Here is a 17,913-nt window from a genome sequence, read left to right on the forward strand (position 1 = left end):
ACTTGCCCGAGGTGATGGCCTTGATCGCAGGCCTCCTGCGGGGAGGGGCTGGCCTGGCCCTTTGTCTCTGAGCCAAGTGAAAGCCAGGCCCGGCCTGAGAAGCCCATCCCCTGCTGCTGTGTGTGGTGGGGGCCACACTCGGCTGGGCTGTTCTCATTGCTGAGGTTCTTGCCGGCACCTTGGCATCTGGGCTGTGGCGAAATGTCGCCACTGCCGGCTGAGGTCTCTGGTGAGGGCGTGTTGGCTTCTCCCCCCCAGTTAGTGGTCCACTGAACCTCTGCGTGCCAGGAGTCTGCTGGGGGGTGCAGCCTGGCAGTGATGGGAGTGGGTGTGCGTGTGAGGCGAAGGGCGCCCCCCCTCCCCTTCCCTGCCTGCTGTGCTCCGGCCCCACTTAGGTGGGCTCCGGCACCTCACGCCGGCATGCAGGAAGCACACCCGCTAGTCTTTCAGCTGACAGTCTAGGGACGGAAGGGGGTGTCCGGAAGCAGAACATTGGGAGGAAAAAAAGTCGGCAATTTTTTAAAACTCCACATACGTGAGCATCTGTTATTTTTTAATACATTTGAAAAATACATTCTGTTTAAAAGAAAATGGCATTAGTAGCATTCAAGGGGGAGGATACCAAGAGAGGATCTTTAAGCATTCAGGCTCTATTATCTGTCTTTTATTATTTGAAAAATTTTTATTTTTTTAAGAGACAGGGACAGAGTGTGAGGAGGGGAGGGGCAGGGAGAGAGGGAAACACAAAATCCGAAGCAGGCTCCAGTCTCTGAGCCATCAGCACAGAGCCCAACGCGGGGCTTGAACCCATGAAAGTGAGATCATGACCTGAGCTGAAGTTGGAAGCCCAACCGGCTGAGCCACCCAGGCACCTCAGTTATCTGTCTTCTGAATGTGGTGGTTACGTTGTTGGATGGCGAGGTAACTAAGTCAGCTTCTGCCTTCAGAGGTGATGCTTCACCTTTCCGTGACATCTGAGCAAAGCTGGGTTGAACCAGCCCCGGCCAGTCCTGGGCTGTGGGTGGGCTGCAGTCCTCAGCAGGCCCTCGGCAGCCGTCCAGCCTCCTCGAGACGGCCCCCGCCCGTTCTCCTGTGCCCTCCTCTCTCCTTCCTCTAAGTTTCGCACGTCTGCCCTAGGGGACGTCCTGGCTTTGTGAGAGGACGGCGGGACTGCCTTTGCTCTCTCGTCAGTGCCTCCTGTCACGTCTGTCCCCCCTGGATTGACGGCCTTGCCTGTGGACTTAGAGGCCCAGGGTCAGACAGGCTCCTGGCTGAGAACCTCAGAGAGATGAACGGCTGCGGGTCTGATCAGTTAGTGTTTGCGGAGCCTGATCAGTTCGGGGAGGAGCCTCGCAGGGCTCGGAGGGTGGGCTTGTTCGTGGATGGGTTCCCGTGTTTCACCTTGAGGACCGCGTCGCGTCTCGTGGCCCGCGCTCTCTAGGTGAATGCTGCTGCGGGGCCCGGGGGGCCTGGCCACGGAGCGGAGCACACTGTCACCGCTGGGTGGCCGCAGCAGCATTTTTGAGGATTGAAGATGGCACGGTTTCATTTTTTCATGTGCAAAGTGTCCAGATTTCAAGACAGAAGAGCAGGTAGTCTCTCCCATCACAGACTTAAAATCTTGCTGCAGACTCGCTGCCCCGCCCGACCAGTTGTCGTCTAACCCCATGAATCTTTGGGGCGATTCCAAGGCAGTCCCTCTCCTTCTGCCGCATCAGCCCTTTTAAATCCATGTCGACGCAGCCTCCACCTCCGTTGAGTTGCTGGCCGTGTGGTCGTCGTACTTCCTCCCGTTCACAGAGCCACACAGGGTCTCCGGATGACGTTGTGCTGAACCCGGCTTCTCGGCGCCGCCCCTGTCAGTGCAAGTGGCTCGGCTTTACTTGCGCCTTCCCTGGCCCTCATTCAGTAGGTTTGCACTGAAATCACGATTAGCTGTCATGCTTGGACACAAAGTGAGGTTTTGTAGGCTGTGTCCAAGTTTATGAGAACACAGGATGAACTCCAGTATCTACGGGGTGGGTCCTATGAAAGGTGGCTGTAGACACCAGGATCTTCTCCCCCCCTTCTGTTCATTCATCAGATCATTTGAGGGGCTGCCCGAGGAGTTTACAGAGGAGCAAAGAGCCGAGACACGGAATTAAGAGTATCAATTCCAAGAGTTTAGGGAGGGGAAGGGAGGAAGGTCACTGTGCTGCTATGTGCTTAGAAACGCAGAAAGCTCCTTTAACAGACTTTGATGTTTCTGAGATCCAGAAAGGCATTGACTGTGCTGATCTCTGTACGATTAAAAGATCGTGGGGCCAGAGCAGCTCCCTGCATTATCACCTCGCGCTGGGATAACGATGATCCTCCTCTGTTTTTGTACTGTGAAAACTAAGGACGTGGGGATGCGTACTCCCCAGGGCGTAAACATGTCAGAACTGTCCTGACAGCGCTTCCCAGCCTCAGTGGGGTGCGAGGGTGAGTTCTGTGCCCACCGCCCAGGGCAGAGGCTGCTTCCAGATCAGAGAGATGAGCTGGGACAGGCTTTGTGAGAAAATACCTGCATCTAGGCTCAGTGTTCTCTTTTTACAGGACTTGGCCTTGCAGCTGTTACCTCTCCCCCAACAGGCATGTAAAGTGGAGTCCATACCCAGTATTGAGAGTTTTTTAAAGCCCTGGCCATAGAAAGAAGTGGAAGCTGGAGCTCTGGGGCAGGATGGTTACAGAAATCTGTAACGCACTGAACGGTCCCGTCTTCCCCCAACCCCTGCCCTTCACGGTTGGACAGGCAACGCGGGCTTTCTGGGCAGTGAATTCCCGGGACTCTCGGGAAGTAAGGCGTTCCTTCTTTTCTTTCCCCAAAAGCCAGCACTTGCAGTTGTCTTTTCAGAGGAGGCTGAGGTCTCCTAGGGCCACTGTCCCCTGGGCTGAGAGAGCGTCCAGCGTGGCACACTGGGAACAGCAAGGGGCCTTGCCTCTGCGGAGCGCCTGTTCAGTGCCTGAGCTCTGCTGCATCCTTTGGGTTGACACCAAGGCCGGAAGAGCCTTTTAAGGGTCATCAGCCCAGTTTCCCCTTCACGGTGTCTCAGCTGGGTCATCTGTCCAGCCTGCGTTGTGAGCAGCACATGGCTCGGTGAGCGGGGTCGGCTGGTGGCCCTAAGGGTGGGCTTCTCTTCCCCAAGAACCTCCTGCCATGCCACATTGAGTGCTCGTCCGCTTCTTGCTCGCACTGTGCACGTCATTTGTCACACACCGATGTAGGTCCTAGAGACGCAGAGGTGGAGACATACCCCCTGCCCCCAAGAAACTTTCTGTCTGGAATTCACAGAGCAAAGCAGCTGATGGTGAGAGTATCAAGGCCACTTGTCAGTAGCAACTACTGATGCACCCGGGCGTGGCCTGTGCCAAGCAGTGACTCACACGTTGTCCCTGATGTTTATAGCCTCTCGGCGAGATAGCTGGGTCCCGCCGCCCCCACTCGGGGCTTCAGGAGGAGTTCCGCTGGCGCGGGGAGCCCAGCAGAGGCGCTCGCGGCACCCCGGGGGCGCGGGGATGGAGGGCCCTATCGCCACCCCCCGCTGCTGCCAGTCCCGCATGAGTGTGCTCACCCATCTCCTTTCCTAGGTGACTTTCACAGCGTCACACTTCTGTCTTTCAGATTAACTTTTTCAAGAAGGGAGCAGAGATGTTTTCCCAAAACATGGACAGCTTTTTATCCTCCGTTGCAGACATGGTTCAAAGGTAAGGCTGCACTCCACTTTGGGCCTTGTGGGCCTTTGCCTTTCCTGCTGAATCCGTCCCTCCAGGGGCTCCACGGGACCCCCACTCTGGGATCCCTGGGCAGCGGGCCCCTTCTTAGCCGCCGGTATTTGGCTTGTGGTTGAAAAGTGATGCCTTTTGCAGTTCCCACAGTGGGGAGCCCCGAGGTCCCACCCTGTGAATGGACTCTATATATAAATGAAAAATGAGTGGGGCGACTGGGTGGCTCAGTTGGTTAAGGGTCTGACTTCGGCTCAGGTCATGATCTTGCAGTTCACGAGTTTGAGCCCCGCGTCGGGCTCTGCGCTGACAGCTCAGGGCCTGGAGTGTGTTTCTGATTCTGTGTCTCCCTCTCCTTCTGCCCCTCCCCTGCCAGCGCTCTGTCTCTGTCTCTCTCTCTCAAAAGTAAATAAAAACATTTTAAAAAATTTGAAAAGATGAAGCGTCCACAGGGAGACTTTCCCGTTAAGTCCCAGATCGTGTGCCGAGGGCCTCCTTTTGTTTGCTGACCATCAGCTTCACATGTTCCAGGCTGTCAGTCCAGTGTAGATTCACTGTGGACTCAGAAGTTCACTTTGCTTCCGCTTTGGAGCCGAGAGGTTAGCAGCAGAAGTGCTGTGACCCTTTAGGAAACTAACCATCGCATCCGTTTATGATCGATAAACAAGGCTTTAAGCCTTTTTTGAATTAATTTAACAAATTGCATTTTGACCTCACGAATGCTTATATTTTAAAAAAACAGCATCCTCTCTTCAGACTGTCTTGCCCACGTTTCGCTGATGCTGTGGCTGCTCTGAGTCCCTGTGCCTCCTGCTGCCGGTGTCGGTGACCATGAACCCCAGGAAGCCTTGTGTCGTGAACACGGCAGACGTGGTTGCTGGAGGACGGCCCGAGAGTGGTTGACCAGCAGACGTACAGAGTAGACGTAGGAGCGCAGGACTTTATTTTGTGTGAAAAGGTGGAGGAAGGTCGCTCATTTTCTTGAAGGTGTTGCTTTTCACGATACCTTGAGGCAAGCAGTGGACCCCGCTCAGGCAGAAGTGTACCTCAAGGGCCGGCAGTAAAGAATGAAGCCCGGACGGGGCGCCTGGGTGGCTCAGTCAGTTAAGCGTCTGACTTCAGCTCAGGTCATGATCTCATGGTTCATGGGTTCGAGCCCCGCATCAGGCTCTGTGTTGACAGCTCAGAGCCTGGAGCCTGCTTCTGATTCTGTGCCTCCCTCTCTCTCTGACCCTCCCCTACTCATACTGTCTCTCTCTCTCTCTCTCTCAGAAATAAATAAAACATTTAAAAAAAAAAAAAAAAAAGAATGAAGCCCGGAGCTGAGCTTTGTGCCAGCAGCACGCGGGAGGGTTGTCATTTGAAGTCGTCTGCGCCTGCCTGGAAGTCACGGCAGCTTGGCCCTGGCTGCGGCGGGCAGGCCGGGTTCGCAATGAGGCTTGAAATCCCATTTCAGGTTCCCGCCTGTTAATTTGCTTGTGGGCCTCTGGGAGCGTTAGGAGCATTAGGAGAGAGGAAAGGAAGGTGCCTGCTGTCGCTGCATCACTCCCTCCACCCCCCCACCCCTGCCCTCTCTGGCCACCTCTCTTTTACCCTCCGTTAGCTCCTGGATGGCTTTCTGGTCCAAGAGAACCATCTGGACTTCAAAGTTTGTTCATGCACTGCTAGATTTTTTTATTGATGGCATTGGGACATTTGCGCCTGTTTTCGAAGTGCTGTGACGCATCTCTCCGCAAATCTCAGAGCCTCCGCCTCCTCCGCTGTTGGCCTCTGTGTGAATGGCCGCAGGCTGTCCAGAGTGCACTGCAGCCACGCAAGCGGTTCCGTGTGACGGGCCGCAGAGCCCCGGCTACACAGCCTTCCGGGTCTGTGGCTCATCCCTCTGCTGCCTGACAAGACCTAGTTCATTACAAGGGCCGCAGCCGCAGACAGCATTCCCAGCTGAGCCTGGAAGCACTTAAACCTCCGGGTTCAAATGGCTAAAGCACTCACATTAAGGTTCTAATTTTCCTACCGCTCCGCTTTTCTGTCGGTGAGTGGATAAACACTGCCGTGCCTCCCTAGCTGTGAGGTGGGCGGCTGCACTGCCGGCCCAGAGGGGCCAAGGACAGCGGTGCTGGCTCCGGATGCTGCCCTCCTTTCCCTGGGGGAGTGCCCGGGCTCTGCTGTGTGAGATGTGCGGGGATTCTGAACCCAGGCTAAACTGCACGTGGTGGCTTTTCGAATTACCCGAGGAACCAGGGACTTTTCCTTTCTTTTTCTACAGTTTATTCATTTATTAAGAGAGAAAATGCACAAGATTGGGGTAGCGCCAGAGAGAGAGAGAGAGAGAGAGAGAGAGAGAATCCCAAGCAGGCTCTGCACAGGCAGCATAGCAGAGCCTGACTCAGGGCTTGAACTCACAAACTGCGAGATCATGACCTGAACCAAAATCAAGAGTCAGATGCTTAACTGACTGAGACAGCCAGGGGCCTCAGGAGCTTTTCTTCTTAGTCCCTAACCCCACAGGGATACACTTCTACCTTTTTTCTTAGTTCCTACTGCTACTCTGATCGATTGATCAGTAGGTAGGTAGGTAGTCAATTAAATAAGCACTTTTTTTTTAATCTTGGAAGAGCTTATGGAAAAGCACTTGCCTCCCCTGTCCTGGAGTGCTGGGGGCCCTGTGCCTCCTGACTGAAGCTGAGTCTGTGTGGGTCCAGGAGCGGAGGTAGAGGCACTTACTGACCACTTCCGGAGACGTGTGCAAACGTCCTGCTGGGGCACATGAGATTTTTCTGGGGGAGCCGATCTTTATCTTCTACTGGGTCCTCAGGGAATCTTCTCACCCCTGAAAGCTTAAGAACCTGGGGTGCCTGGGTGGCTCAGTCGGTTAAGCGTCCGACTTCGGCTCAGGTCATGATCTCACGGTTCCTGGGTTTGAGCCCCGCGTCGGGCTCTGTGCTCACAGCTAGGAGCCTGGGGCCTGCTTCAGATTCTGTATCTCCCTCTCTCTTTGAGCCTCTCCTGCTCATGCTGTCTCTCTCTCTCTTTCAGAAATAAACAAAACTTTAAAAATTAAAAAAAAACAGCTTAAGAACCTTAGCGGTTTTGTATACTTTGGCTCCCTCCTTCCACTTCCCGTGCTGCTTACCTTTTCTTTTCCATTGCACTCGCCCCATCTTGGCAGTGACGAGCAGGTAAGCCAGTGAGGCCTGCTGTCTGGGCCGCCTGTCGCAGGGCTCCCAGTGGTGGAGTGCGGCCGTCCTGTTCACGTGTCAGGAGAGCCAGAAGGAGCCTAGATCGCCTGCCTGCGTCGAGCTGCATTAAGACGTAGGCGGCGTGCACGGTGGGCCTCCTAGAGCAGAGTGGGGACCAAGCCCAAACTTAACCCTTGTGAGAGAAAACCCTGAGGAACTCACTTTGAGAAACAGTGGTCTAGATGGCCCCCAGAGTGCCTTCTGATTTAACATTTGTAATTCAGTCATCTCTTCTTTAACACAGTGGAAAAGCAGAACGACGCCTCTGAAGTTTGCTTTCGCGCGTGGGTGGGCCGCGTTGGGCAGCTTGTGTTCGGGGCTTTATATCCAAGGCTCTCAGTGCCGGGTGGAGAGCTGTGGAGGCATCGCTTTGTGGGAAGAAGGGGCAGCTGCCAGTTTGAAGCTAAAGCTTCCATGTTTTCTGCAGCTCAGCACACATGCGCACACAAGCCAGGGCCCGGCCCCACAGTCTTGGCAACTCTGCAGCTGCCAGGAGAGGAAAAGCATTGCCTTTGTCTGTGTCCGTGCGCCCTGGTCCCACCTCCTGGCTGTTTTCCTTCCTCCGGTGGCTGCTTCCAGAACTAGAGGGAGCAGAGGGCCAGGAATGACTGCTGTTTCCTTCCTTTCTGGCCCTTTCACAGGTAATCTGCACCCAAAGCCCTGAGGATGGGCTCATTAAAGCTTTTCTCCTAAAATCTGCATCAGTAGGTCTGAGCCTGGATACCACTTTGTCAGCAGAGAGATTGTTTAACTGGGTTCAGGCGCTGCCCAGTGGCCAACATGTTCTGTTTTCAAACAGCAGCCACGTAACCATTTTTAGCGACGCAGACTTGAGTCCCTGCGGATCTCCAGTTTCTGGGCCTGTCCCTTCGTGCGGCAGGCAGCCGCGGGGACAGCTCCGCCATCTGTGGCGCGGCAACGCCCGGTCGGCCAGTGAGGAGCCGCTGACCTGATGCCTTCTGTCTTCAGCATTCAGGTGGAGCTAGAAGCCGAAGCGGAAAAGATGCGGGTGTCGCAGCAAGAACTGCTTTCTGTCGAGGAGACTGTTTACGCCCCGGACTTTGATGTGGCTGCACCACAGATCAACAGGAACCTCATCCAGAAGGCCGGTTACCTGAATCTCAGAAAGTGAGAATGCCGTGGCTCGCCTCTTTTTCTAACACCCCTTTTCCCTCAGAGCGTCTGTGGAGGGGAGGGCAGGGGAGGGTGGGGAAGGACTCCTGCACAGCACCCCTCCCTCACAGCACCCGGGGGAAGCCTTCGGGGCTCAAGGCCCGCATAGCTGAGAGATGGACTTGACACAGCCTTGTAAGAGCCCAGTGCGCGGACTCCGAGGGGCAGGTCACTCTGTCCCTGATCACCATGGCCATGTGCAGATAGCCTGCTCGTAACCGTCACCGTCCTGGACTGTTGAGAGTTCCTATCCCCCCCCCCCCCCCCCCCCCCCCCCCCCCCCCCCCCGCCCATAGCCCAGGCCGCTGATGCGTGAGAGCGTGTGCTCGAGGTCCGCAGCTGAGGCCAGATTCGGGTGCCAGTGAGCCTTGCGGGTCATCTGGGTCCACACAGACCGAGTCGCACCGTGTCACTCAGGGCTGTTTGAATTAAAGGGAGGACGATCAGGTTTCCTTGTGTCCGAGAAGAGACGGAGGCTGTCTGGCGTGCTGAAGACTGACTTTGGTTCAGTCGGACCCCATTGCTGGGCCTCAGTCGTGTCATCGATGAAACAGCTGGTAGTCCCAGCTCTCAGTGTGCTAGTACCTGCTGGATGAGGTCGTTCCCAGCAGGTGGTAGGCACTCACATGTTAGCTATTTGCAGGTTTTGGAAATAATTGTAATTATTTAGGCAGGAAACCTAGTGCCTTGCACGTAGTTGCTACTCGACAAACATTGAGTCACGTAAGTGTAGCTGACACCTCACAGTTGGAGGGTCTACAGAGAGGAGTTGCCAGCTGTTTTCTTACCATGGTGGAGCTCCGCAAAGCTCTCTCCGCTTGTAGAGATCCCAAGTTAAATATCTCCTTTAGTTCGTACGGATAGAAAACCCTACAAGGTTCTGGTGTTGTTTGTTACTGGCTATTCCTCTTGCAGGCAGCCCACAAAACCGGAATAACATCCAATTGGAGCAAAACTCAACCTAGTAGATGTCCCTGGGTGCTGTGAGCCAGGGTGACTCTGGTGACTCTCACTAGCTTTAAAACAGTTCAGCCCGTGTCTTAGAGGATGGTGTAGGTCTTCAGTTCCGCGTTTCCAGGTCTCGGGGAGGAGCCAGCGTCCAGCCGCTGCAGGGTGGGCACGGGCTGGCCTAGGCCCTGGGCGGGCATCTCCTGCGTGGGCAGAGCCCGTGACTTCCAGGTCCCTCAGGCTGCAGCGAGCCGCCTCTGCTGCTCTGCATTTGCAGTTTTGCTTTAAAGAAACATTCTTTCTAGAACGCCAACACTGGTGAGGAGGCAGCAAGACCTCGAGGTGCTGCGCGGGCTTCCGAGCACTGACAGGCTTGCTAAAGTCGCAATTCTCACAGTAAAACAGGGCTGGTCACCACCACCTGGGAGCGGCTTTACTTCTTCACGCAAGGCGGGAACCTCATGTGTCAGCCCCGGGGAGCCGTCGCGGGGGGCCTGATCCAGGACCTGGACAACTGCTCGGTGATGGCGGTGGATTGTGAAGACCGACGATACTGCTTCCAGATCACCACTCCCAACGGGAAATCGTACGCCACGCGGGTCTTATGTGGGCGGAGAGCAAGGGTAGTGACCCCACCCCTGCCCAGGGCCTCCGGGATCGTCGCTCTTTGGGGAGGATGTTTTCTGTTCCCTTTAAGCACGCACACAGCAGCCCTGCGGGATCCCGTCTGCCGTGTGTCAGGAGTCCCAGCGTGGGTTTGTAGGGGCCCCTGGAGGAGGCCTCGGTCTGTGTGGGAGGCAGCCGTAGGAGAGCTGCTGGTCAGCACGGACCCTAGAGAAGGCTGTGGCCGCCCCCGCGGGCTCGCACGCGAGCTCTGTGTACCGCGCGTGGGGCGGAGGGCGGGCGCACCTGCCCGGGGAGCCCGCTGTTGCAGCTGAAGCTGGAGACGGGAGCAGTGCGCTCAGCCACGGCGCTCCCCCCGTGAACGTGCTGTCCCTGCAGATCCCCGTGTGCCTCGGGGGCCCAGAAGAGGTCACTTGGAGTCATTCACGGATCCCACTGCAGTGGGGTCTCCTGTGGAGCAGGAGCTTCAAACTGAGCCCCAAGGGGAGGGCAGGCCGCGGCCCATCCTCCCGTGGGAGCCAGCTCTGCTCGCATTTGCTTCCGGGTGGCGTTCGGAGCTGAGGTTCTGTTTGGACAGCAGTGGGTCCAGGCAGGCCGGTGCGGCGCCGGCCGTCCCCTCCCAGGTTGGCAGAGCGGCTTCAGACATCCCTCCTCCTGGGAGGCGGGAGAGGCCCGGGATCGCAGCCGTGGTCCTGGGCAGTTAACACCTTGCTCTTCTCACGTGTAAAGTAGGGCTAAGATCTGTGCTCCCACCTCCTAGAGCTTTGGGGTCCCTGGGAAGGGGTGAGCCCTCAGCAGGGAAGGGCAGTGTTGTTTGCGTCCTGTTCCCCTCTGTGGGAGCGTCTGGCTTCTCCGGGCGTGGTTGGGAGGAGGGGCCGCCCTGATCATCTCAGTGGCCAACAAGACGTGTATGCTTGTGGACTCACAGACGCGAGCCAGCAGACCCGAGCCCAGCTGCTCACTTTATAGGTGAGAAAGCACAGGCCCAGGGGAAGGAAGTGTCTGTCCCGGATCACGCGGTGAAGGAGCAGCAAGCCAGAACCCCATTTTTTCTTTCCGCTCATGCTGCGTTCCTGGCCCTTCCCTTTGGGACCCAGCTGAGTTCAGTGAACCTGGTAAGCCTCAGCCACTGAGGTCTGGAAGCACTGACTTGGATGCACTTTATTTCAGGGGAATAATCCTCCAGGCAGAAAGCAAGAAGGAAAACGAGGAGGTAAAGCTTTTGTTGTTCCCCTTCTGGCCTGGTCTGGTGGGTGATGGGGACCCGGCAGGTTTCTAACGCCCTCTCTCCGCAGTGGATCTGCGCCATAAACAACATCTCCAGGCAGATCTACCTGACCGACAACCCCGAGGTAACTCACGCGGCCTTACCTGCGTCCCCGCCCCTCGCTCAGTCCGAAGGGTCAGCGCCCCTGCGGGACTGAGCGTGTCCTGTGTGCCTGCAGGCCGTGGCCATCAAGCTGAATCAGACGGCTCTCCAAGCAGTGACTCCCATTACGAGCCTTGGGAAGAAGCAAGAAAGCTCGTGCCCCAGGTAACTGAAGGACCGCGGAAAAGTGGCTTTTCTGTGTTGAGGTGCTGAGAGTCTGCAGTTCTGTCTGCACACGGCACGGCGGGGTTGGGGGAGGGGGGGAGTCTGTTCTACAGACGCAGTAAGCCTGCCTGCAGTGGGGGGGGGGGGGGGGGGGCCAGGGGCCACTGGCTGCATGACTTCTGCGCCTCTTCCCGCTGGAGCGCAAGGCCAGCCGCAGCCCCAGCGCATCGGACCCGTGCCGAGGGGCTGCTGCTTAGGGCTTTGCATGTTTCCTGTCCGCATCAACAAAGTTCTGGAACCAAAACGAATTTTTTTAAATCCGGGACAGTTGTGTGTGTGACTGCCCGTGGATACTGGGCACTGTGCCGCATGCACACTGATACTTCCACATGTACGTTAATCTCGCAATCTCACACGTATTCATGTTTTTACACTTTTCGTCACTGTTCCTCTTTAATAACTACACGTTCTCTTCCGTGATTTACTAGCAGTTGAATGTTTGGGTGATCTCCCTTTCCTGAGTTTGCTGTTATTTACAGTGAACATGTTCGTGCCTCTACCTTCGCTCTTGTCTTGAATACGGCTTTAGGGTTTATTCCCAGAATCCCATTTTCTTTGTTACTAGAAGGCTCCATTTGGTTAAATAATAAGAGGGCTGCTCATGAAAGCACAGCATCCGAGGTAAATTACAACTAGGACTGTGTTTGGTGACCATTTCTCAGAGCACTGTAGAAAGAACCCCATTACGTAGATGTTTTACAGGTACTATTGCATGACTCTGGAGAGGGGTGATCAGAAGGCTAAGAGCCAACTTCCCAGGGTCTGGACATGTGGGAAGGAGCCGGGATCAGGCCGGGAGAGTTGGCAGTTCAGTGTGAAAGACTTGGGTGTCCTGCTTACCTGTTCTGGGCTGTGGAACAGAACCGGGAGCTCTGAGGAAAGGGTGACCCCTGTGTAGGAAGACTGGCATGCGGCACTGCGGGGTAGGACACACAGCGTCTGGGGCGGGGCGGGGACGCCGGCATGCTGTCTGCAGCACTAGTGGCTGAAACAACCCCGTGAGCGAAGGTAACAAAAGTGGGGGCAGGAGGCAGCGGGCCACACCGGGTGCTGGGTCTCACAGCTTGCACGGGGAGCGTGTTACTAGGGGTGGCCCTGAGGACAGCAGTCTGAGTGCTTGTCCTTGAGCCTCGTCGTGGGTATCAGCGCTGTCGCTCCCTGCACAGCTGTGGGGACAGAGAGGGCGCACTGCAGGGTGCTGGCCGTAGAGGTCGGGGGGCCTCTGATGGCTCTGCCTTGAACACGGCTGGGTGGCCTGGAGCGGGTCAGCTCTCTGAGACCGTCTCCTCTCCTCTGACACGGGAAGAAGCGAAACCAGACACCCTCCCAGGTCCCTTCCAGTCCTGGGAACGCGGTCTTGCTAGGGTGCCGATGTGGCGTTTAAACAGTGTTACTAAAGAGGTGATGGGTTTTCTGAAAAAGAGTCTGTGGCTCAGATTTAATTAATTCAGTAGCTGATTTTGCTTCCTGTCATGGAATAAGTAAATCACACAGCAGAACCCTGAAACCAAGACCTCTGGCCATTCGGCTGACCTGTTGCTGAGCCTGGAAGGTGACAGATGTGGCCGCCAGATGGCCCAGAGCTGTGGGGGGTGGGAGAGGGCGTATCTCTCTTAGGGTCAGCTCATAAGAATAAAGAAATCTTTTGATGACAGGAAGGAACAGGGAAACTGTGTTCTTGGGAGCAAGCTGCCGTTCAGGCCTAAGCACATCTCACGGGTGGCCTTCCCGCACTCTCCGGTTAGTGTGTCTAACGCTCGCTCATTTATCCAGCTGCTCAGGTATCGGTGTGTTCGTGGCGTGTCTGCTCTGTGCACAGGCACTGGGCCGGGGCGTAAAGCTGAGTCTGGTCGGTAAAGCCAGGAGGAAGGTAAATGAATACTTAGTTAAGATGGAGAAAAGCCGCTCTGGTGTTCAAGACGAAGGTGCCGTCCTGGAGAGGCCTGGCCGTGGAGATCGTACTTCAGCTGAGAAGTGAAGGATGAGGAGCGGCTGCTCTCGCAGAGAGCCGGGGGCCTGCGCCCCTGGAGCAGCTGCGGGGGCAGGCGGGCGGGCAGAAGGGCACTTAGTGTGAGGGAGACGAGGGAGGCCAGTGTCGCTGCGGGAGGGGCCGGGGAAGGGGCCCAGGAACGGCTCCGGAAGGAAGGCACGGTCAGGAACCCGGGGAGCCGTCGAAGGGGCAGGGAGGTCGATGTGTGCACAGCAGAGAGGCTGCTGTGGAGGGCACGGAACAGCTGGGCGAGCAGTGTCCGGTCGGGAGCCCGTGACCTCGTAAACCAGGATGGTGGCAGAGATGGAAGTAGATGGCGTGGGGCTTATTTTGGAGGTGAAATCTGTGGGACCTGTGATAGGGGGAGGTGTGGGTGGAGGGAAGGGACAGACCAAGGGCGACGGTCTGGCGTGAGACGTGAAGGAGAGGGCAGCAGGAGTTCGCCCACTTCCGGACAGAAGAATGAGGGGCCCGCAGCACGATCCCGTGGTCACGTTGCAGACACGAGCGTGCGGCGCAGAGGGAATCTCAGGGCTGAGCGTAGGAGTCCAGAGCGCCTCGACACGGACGCGGCGGTGGAGGAGAGAGGCCGTCTTGGGAGCAAGCGTAGACAGACGAGAGGAGCCTGGGACCGAACCCTAAAGAACCCCAGCTTGTGGAACAGAAGGGGAGGAGCCTGCGAGAGCCACCAAGAAACGTCAGGGAGACGGAATCAGCAGGAACCAGGAAAGAAGAGATTTAAGGACAGGAAAACTCCGCTGCATTGGACGCTGATGTGGGGAGTGAGCAGTAGGACGGTGACCATGGCATCCATCCGAGTTGGTGACGTGGAGGTCGCAGGGGCGCTCCTGCCTTCAGTCGTCCGGGGCTCCCGGGAACGTAGAGTCAAGGGCAGACCTCAGCCGATGCGCCCTAGCCCTCCGCCGCGCGGCCCGTCCTGGCTTCCTTGGGTTCTGTCCCCTGAGACTGTGGGGAGCCAGCAGCGTGGACTCGTTCTCTTCCCTTTAAACTTCTCCTGCCTTCCTCCGGTGCTCACCACTTACAAATTCGTGTCCCTCTCAACGACTGGATGTGATTGTGCCACCTGGCAGTGGGGAGACCTCAGTCCCAGTCTGGCTCACCCGCCCCATAGCCCAGGGCCCTTAGAATTCCTCGTCTCCCAGAGACTGCACGCTCCTCTGCTGCCAGCGAGGGAGGGGGCAGACTGCTCTCCCCTTGCAGTATCTACAAGCCTGTGTCGTGTTTCTGTCCACTTGCACTCAGTGCGCTCGTCTGCCGAATGGCTGTTGTAGACCAGTTTCCATACAGCGTATTCGGTTCCTGACGCATTTGACAACAATGAACAGAAGGTTATCAGAGAGACTTCTTAGGCTCGAAATAATGTGAGAAACAGACATCCTCTGTCCCTCAAAGGAGTTTACACTCTAGCTGGGGAGAGACTATAAACACGTAAGGCGTTGAATTACAGCGACCTGTCACCGAAAGAGAAGAGATGTGGTGGCACGTGACGTCACTGTCCTGATAGCCCTCCTCTGTGACGGGCCACGGTCTCCCCTGCAGCTTGTGTGGACAGAGCGCGGAGCTCAGGGTGCTCACACGAGGCTGTGCGGGGGGGCTTCCTGGGAAGAAACACTGGAGCCAGAGGACAGATGGCCAGGCTGGCCTGACAGGCTTGGGGATGAACAGGAATTTCAGCTGGCATTAGAGGCCTGGACGGAGAAGGAAAAGCGTGTGGTGTGTTGCTGCAGCGCCCTCCAGTGGAGGGCGCGTTGACAGGAGCGGCACGGGGCTCTCCGGAGAAATGAAAGCCGGGTTGTGATGAACTGCAGGCCAGGACGTATTTATTCGTTCAGTTAACATTTTTGAGTGCCTTTGTACCAACCAATAAGTATGATTTAGCTACAGCCCCTGCCCTCAAAAGCTTGTCTGACAGGGAGAAAGATCAGAAAATCAGTAGACGGTGTGCTTATACGACAGTGCAGAATGCTGTGCCGCAGAGCTCGCTGGCGGGAGGGGGGGGGCCTGAAGGGGTTTGACTAAGGACACGAATGACATCTTGCGAAGATTTATTTGTAGGAGTTGAAGGACTGATTGAAATCTCCACCCTTAGCTATTTGTAAAAGTCACATCAGAGTTCAGTTCAGCATGTGTCTGATTTAATCCCGCCCCCCCCCATTGTATACTCCAGCCAGAACCTGAGAAATGCAGAGACAGAGGATGACAAGATCGTGCCCCAAGCAGCTGTCCGTGCCAATGACGCCGAAGAGCTCATCGCACCAGGAACACCTATCCAGTTTGATATCGTCCTTCCTGCCACAGAATTCCTGGATCAGAACAGGGGGAGCAGGTGCGGGCTCAGGGAGGTTACCCCTGGGAGAAAGGAAGGTGACCTTGGTGTCTCTTGTGCCCGCACCCATCTCCAGGCACTGTTGCCATTCTGAGTGTCCTCTTAGCCAAATATGTCTTGACTGTGTACCTCTGGCCATTTCCTTAGGCGCATCAACCCTTTTGGTGAAACTGAGGATGAGACCTTTCCAGAAGCAGAAGGTGAGCACGTGGTCTGTGTGCTTACTCATTCCCCTCCACAGAATGGCAAGGGCCATTGATGAGAAGTGGAATCATGTTCCAGACAGCTGGGACTTGAAGGTATGAATTGAACTCGTGACCCACAGGTTTGTCATTCTCTGAAATCTCAGTAGGACACGCAGGTAAGGCGGGCCTTGGGTAAAACCCACGGGGACATGGATGGGTTTTCTACTTGTGTCACAGTGTTGGACACATCTTTACCCTTTTTGTAGCTCCTGCGTAGAAAGTGGCCAAACCTAAATCAGAGACCAGATTACTACACAACAAAGAGGATAAAATGGTCACAATAAAATGCAATCTGGGTGATCGCTGGGTGACATGAATAGGCTATTTCATTTCAGAATGCCAAAAACACACGTTAACAGTTCACTCTTGAATTTGAAGATGACATGGCTCATGGGTATTTAATTTGTTCAAGCTGAGATTTTTGATACTTGATTTACATTCTTGTGCTACCTAAGAGCACACCCAGCAGAGCTGACCGTGACCTAGTGCTTCGCAGAGCGGGATGAGCTCCTAGCCAGCAGTCGAAGGCTTCACGCTTGGAGACTGAGAGCAGCGTTGGAATGAGATGCCACTTCCTTAACCTTGAAAGCAGGACTTGAGAATCGCACTCCTTACGGAGTTAGGCAGAAAGGGGGCCAGGGGCTGTCGGCCATGGGGGTGGAGAGGAAGGAAGCAAGCTACCAGGCTGTGCCTCACATCTGCCCCTCGTCTTCTAGCTGACCTTCCATATCGTCCACACCATAAAGTGTATACAAAAAACTTCCAAACTTGTAAAAAAAACTGTGTTCAGATGGGAGTAACTTCTTATAAAATTACATGGATTCTGTTCTCATCTTTTTTTAACCCTTAAGTTATCTTTAGGGGCAAAGATGCTAATAGATCAAGGGAGGAAAACGTAGTGCTCTTAGTTTAAAATGGTGGAGAAGTAAAATTATTGTTCTTGCACACAAAAAAACCCACAAAACCATTAAATCTTTGTGATCTTCCAGTTATGGTTGCGGTTACCCAGTTTGGTCAGTAACGTGCCGTTATCAGGAGGCCCGTTCTGGTAGTTTACTAGAATCTGCTAAGCAGAGTAGGTTGAGATGTGCATTAGCTTCTGGAAGAATGTCGCTGCCCTCCCGTAATACACAACGTGTGTGAACTGAAGGAGCCCCCAGTCAGGTCTTCTGCTCTTCAGATGGATTTTATCTTTAAGAGGACTTGATCGGTGGGCCAGAGGAATGAATTCTCTGTCGTCCCGTGGAGAAGCTCTTATTTCCAGAGAAAAGAGGTGTATACCGCCATCTACATCTGTCATCTAGAGTTTTAGTGTTAGAAGGATGTTCATCTGGTGTTGCCTTTTCATGTTAAAGATGCACAAAAAGAGGTGCTTTTCTAGTCTAACCAAGTAGCTCCAAAGAGACAAAATGTAGACAGGAGCAGATTCAGCGCTTCGGCCGTGAGGGGTCTGGTCTGTTCAAGCACGGTGTTGAGGAATCTGCTGGGAGGCCCTGCGCAGGAGGCTGCCAGACCTGAGGTCTTCAGCCTGTTCTCAGACCGGCAGCGCATGCAGGAAGCGTGTGTGATCCTGAGCAGAAAACACTCTTTTGCAGATTCCCTTTTGCAACAGATGTTTGTAGTTCGGTTTTTGGGCTCAATGGCAGTTAAGACAGACAACACTACTGAAGTGATTTATGAAGCAATGAGACAAGTATTGGCTGCTCGGGCCATTCACAACATCTTCCGAACGACAGAGTCCCATCTGATGGTCACCAGCCAGACTCTGAGGTACGTTTCGTTTCAGACTCTTCCACCTTTACCTGACTCCCCATTTAAGGCACATTTACTCACCTAGAACGGTCCTACTAGATTATCTGATTGGATTACGTGAAGATGCTACTTGTGTGTCTGCCCTATTCGTTTGTACACTGTGATTTTATAAGATTCGGTGGATCGAAGCTGTTCCCCTAAGGAGCGGGTACCTGCAGAGACGGAGTGGTGAGTGAGTCCCCTTGTTCATGGTGCTG

General features: G+C 55.2%; 1 protein-coding gene across 2 annotated transcripts in view; it reads left to right on the top strand.

The window, feature by feature from the left end:
- Positions 1 to 17,913, top strand: part of APPL2 (adaptor protein, phosphotyrosine interacting with PH domain and leucine zipper 2) — a 52,111-nt gene that overhangs the window by 26,593 nt on the left and 7,605 nt on the right. For both annotated transcript variants that reach the window (XM_039252902.1, XM_039252901.1), the window contains exons 9-17: positions 3,644 to 3,726; positions 7,953 to 8,111; positions 9,502 to 9,690; positions 10,899 to 10,941; positions 11,024 to 11,080; positions 11,174 to 11,262; positions 15,501 to 15,659; positions 15,807 to 15,859; positions 17,500 to 17,674. In XM_039252902.1, coding sequence (XP_039108833.1) covers positions 3,644 to 3,726; positions 7,953 to 8,111; positions 9,502 to 9,690; positions 10,899 to 10,941; positions 11,024 to 11,080; positions 11,174 to 11,262; positions 15,501 to 15,659; positions 15,807 to 15,859; positions 17,500 to 17,674 — 1,007 coding nt within the window. The remainder of the gene's footprint in view (positions 1 to 3,643; positions 3,727 to 7,952; positions 8,112 to 9,501; positions 9,691 to 10,898; positions 10,942 to 11,023; positions 11,081 to 11,173; positions 11,263 to 15,500; positions 15,660 to 15,806; positions 15,860 to 17,499; positions 17,675 to 17,913) is intronic.

This window comes from Hyaena hyaena, unplaced genomic scaffold (genome assembly GCF_003009895.1).
Source record: "Hyaena hyaena isolate Hyena2069 unplaced genomic scaffold, ASM300989v1 scaffold_432, whole genome shotgun sequence".
NCBI lineage: Eukaryota > Metazoa > Chordata > Mammalia > Carnivora > Hyaenidae > Hyaena > Hyaena hyaena.